Source organism: Austrofundulus limnaeus, unplaced genomic scaffold (genome assembly GCF_001266775.1).
Source record: "Austrofundulus limnaeus strain Quisiro unplaced genomic scaffold, Austrofundulus_limnaeus-1.0 Scaffold526, whole genome shotgun sequence".
NCBI lineage: Eukaryota > Metazoa > Chordata > Actinopteri > Cyprinodontiformes > Rivulidae > Austrofundulus > Austrofundulus limnaeus.
In genome coordinates, this window is record NW_013952928.1 from 12,837 (window position 1) to 16,914 (window position 4,078).

General features: G+C 36.8%; 1 protein-coding gene across 1 annotated transcript in view; it reads right to left on the reverse strand.

Moving 5' to 3' along the window:
• Positions 1–4,078, reverse strand: part of dnajb11 (DnaJ heat shock protein family (Hsp40) member B11) — a gene marked incomplete in the record, with an annotated part of 10,804 nt that overhangs the window by 2,151 nt on the left and 4,575 nt on the right. Inside the window, 4 exon segments of the mRNA XM_014026120.1 lie at positions 2,659–2,818; positions 3,463–3,574; positions 3,666–3,723; positions 4,013–4,078. Of these exon segments, the coding sequence (XP_013881574.1) occupies positions 2,659–2,818; positions 3,463–3,574; positions 3,666–3,723; positions 4,013–4,078 (396 nt within the window).

Below are 4,078 nucleotides of genomic sequence, written 5' to 3' on the forward strand. Positions count from 1 at the left end.
ATTTATCTAAGATACAATTTAAAAAACCTGGAACAGGCTATGAAAGGCTGCAAAAACTGGAGGAGGATTTTGCAACAGAAGGGGCCTTTTAGAAGATGAATTGCTCAGAAGTAAAGATAGGCAGAGGTTCACCGGTCTGTGAAAATTTATTTATTTTTTTGTAATGTKTAAAATACTGGAACAAATTCTGAATAATATTCCTTAATAGAAAATTAGGAGAACTTTGAATATCTCATCATCTACAGTTGACAATATCAAAATATTTCAATAATCTATAGAAATCTCTGAGCTCAAAGGACAAGACTAAAATTCTGTATTGGATGGCCATGATCTAATGTTGTAATCTAGACCGGTCTTAAAGCCACTTTTTGATGGTCTCGACCACTTTTGTACTCGGTCTTGTCTCGTTCTTAAGACACTGAGGACTCTGGGCTTTATTTAAGACCAATGAAGACTGCACTTGTGGAAATATTACTAAGCTGACAGAATATTGTCCAATTTATTTGTTAACATCTTTGCTTTCGTGGGATGTAAAAGCAGTGATTCATATCCAAGCGTGCCTCATTGCTAATTATGTATTGTTGTTAATGCTGTTACCCATCCCCACCCACTTTCMCTCACACGACACCACAAAGAAGAAAAAAAGTGGTTGTCTTTATCATTTTTCATGTTACCCCTGGAAGAGATTTCTCTCTCCCCCAATTCAGTTTTACAGGTAATAACTCAMATTAAAAATGAGAGAAATTCTGAATTATTCATCATTGTAAAGTTTACACACCCCTGTTAAATTCCAGGTTATCGAGATGTAAAAAAATTATACAATGATGAATAATTCAGAACTTTCTCTAATATCCATCTCATAAAGTATATATTTGCAAAACAACGTCCACATGAAAGCGTACAGTGACTTGTAAATTATGCAGAGCTTCGCTTTCAGAGACAGTGGGGACCATGTCAAACTTTTATCATCACTTAGAAAAGAAGCACAAAGAAGCTACTGTTAGAAATCTGCCCCTGTACTAAAATTCTTTACCTGGCCCTGRCACAAAGAGATTTAGTCGATATTAGCTACATATTAAGTTGGCAACCTGTGTAAAGAATATTGTATGTTTTGGGGCACTAGACTCTGTCTTGCCCTCCCTTGGTCTTGATTTGGTCCCAGCCTTTAAAAGTCCGTCTCTGTCTCAATATGCTCTGGTTTTGACTTGGTCTTGGGTGCCTATCAACACCATTTAAAAATTGATGCATAGTCTGAAGTCTTCACTGTTGACAGAATTTGGAACAGATTTTTATGGAGAAAATCTTTCCCACCAGAGTGATTCAAAATATTCATGTGACAGGACATGCAGGAGTCCAGAGACACCAGGCGATTAATCGTCATATTAATAGTTATCGGCTAAATACCACAATTAATCATGATTCATCTTTTTGCCATTATTGCCCAACCCTAATATACGTATAGTCCATTTACTTTTTAAAGGTGTGTTGATGCCAATAAATTCTAAATTACCTTATGGTACTATTAGTTAGTTAGATGTATTTGATATGTTCTATTGCAAATAAAATGAGTTTGCAATTCACAAACTGTCTTGGAAAAATAAATTATCCTTTAGAGTCCTGCATTTCTTCTCAGGCCAAGTATCAGTGACCTATTTTGCTTACTGTAAAATGTGAACATGTTTTATGATTTTACTCATTATCTTCTGTTTTCTCTCGGACAAAGTGTTTTACGATCAGGACAATATCTGTTCAGAAGTAATCCTTCTTGTTGCTGTTTATCAAACATCATTCTTTCCTTGGCCCAGTTTTTCTCTGTTTGGATAACATGCTGTAGACGGCCTCGGTGCACATTCTGTAGCACTGCCTGTGTGAAATGATGTGTGTCTTGCAATTGCAAATAAACCCTGTTGACCATTTTCACAAAGTACTTTTTATTCTTGKATCGYGTGTTTCTGCCTAGGTAAAATAAACATTTCCAYGACACAAATCATCATATTTTGTGAACAACTTTCCAACTTTTTCTGATTTAGGGTTGTAGACTGCACCTGAAAGCTGCATTGTTAAACARCAGCTTTAGATTCAAAAGCTCACAGCTTGTTTAAAATGAATGTAACAAAAAAATTAATACATAACGCAAGATACTTGGTAACTTTGCTAAATTAACACTTTTTACGGAATTAGAAAAAACTATATTTGCTCAGTAGATGGAAAATCACATATAAAAAGACCCAAAGCAAAACAGTGCTGTTCAGAGAACAATGGGTAAGTGAAATAGTTGGTGCAGACATTTTTTACAAGTTTGAGAGTCAATAGCTGATAACTGAAAATTATATTTTAAAGTAAGATGAGAACAAGAAATAGAGCATAAAWAAGCCTTCTCAAAGAAGCGACAAGGCAGTGACTAAGAATGTCAGTGTTTTCCCTCAAAATACTGTAGATTCTGGAAAAAAAGGTATTCAAAGTGACAACAAAAATACTTGTGTTCTCATCTACAGGTCATTCAGCMCAGTGAGAAAAGGCTTTATTTGATTTTGACAGCAGATGGACAGCTTTTGAGTTGAGTTCCTCAATTTGACCACTGGATGTTCTTCATAGTTTCCAACTGTTTCTTACAAAAGTTCAAAAACTCCACTGTGTTTACCTCTGCCTCAGTCTTACCGTCTTTCTGCTGATCATCAAGTTGTGTCTGAGGAAACTCCACGTCGAAGGTGATAATAAGAGAACCTCTTATGTTGATGTTGTCAAAGTTTGGCAAACCCTCGCCTTTCTTCCACATTCGTGCTCCAGGTTTAGTGATCTTGTCTCTGACTATATGGACCTGTGAAGTAAAGAGAGCTGTTCAGTTTAAACAGCTCATGCACATCTTTGTCATACGTTTATGTTCATAATAATAGCAGTGTGTTTAAAAAGGTGAGTAAATCTYAAAATTCTTCAAATAAATTGTATTCTAATGATCACAAATGCATTCTGGACACTGCACGTTCTGTTTCAAAGCAAAAAAGTAGAAAATGTAAYTGAATATGACAATATTTTACAGAAAGTCAAGAAATACAATGTTCAAAAAATAGCAGTGTTGACATCTTTTTTTATAAACTCAAAAATAAAATATACTGTATAAACTAAGAAATGCTTAAAGATTCAACTTTCCTGAGAATCATAAACTAATATTTAGTTGCATAACCACAGTTTCTGATAACTGCTTCACATCTGTGGTACATGGAGTCGACCACCTTCTGGCACCGGTCAACAGGTATTGCAAACCAGGACAAGACAAGTCTCTGTGTTGTCCAAATGTCTGGACTATAAAAAAGTAAAAACACCCAGGCTTGGCTATGAATAGAACTGTTTTGTCGTAATGTTTTTCTTTTACAGCACAAAAATCTATAATTTTAACAGGTGAGTAGATTTCCACTGTAGTTGTTTAAAAAGCCCAACTGAAAGCTTGAACCTTACAAAACGTACCTTGTGTCCGTCTAAATGAACAATGTCCATCTCAAAGCCGACCAGTGCCTCTACCAGGGAGATGGTGACGTTGGTGTACAGGTCGTCTCCTCTGCGCTCAAACACAGGATGTCTAAACAAGAAAAACAGCAGARATAAATGGAGAACAAGTTTATCCACCATGAATCTCATATTCGGCAGAAAAGAGGAAAGCTTGTTCGTACTTTAACACTTTGATGCGGAATCGCAGATCTCCAGGTTCACCATCAATGTGAGGTTCACCTGAGAACACAGGCAAAACATTAGGAACAGGTGAGAAAACAAACGCAAATCATTCAGATTACACCCACACCTGTCTTTAYCCTTATTTGCCCCATTCTGTGCCTCTAAGCGAGACCATTAAACCCCTGTCTGCTGCTCCCATGGGTGCCCTACATGGCACCACACGTGGGCTGCAGGAGCTCAGTGGTTGCATCAAGAAGGGCATCCGGCAGAAAAACAATTGCCAAAGTTTCTCGTGAGGGTGCAATGGCAATGCGAAAGAAAAAACAAAAACTTTAGTAAAGATTACCTTCTCCGATGAAGGGATACTCCATCTCATCTCTTACTCCTTGTTCAATCTCCACCTCCAAAGTTC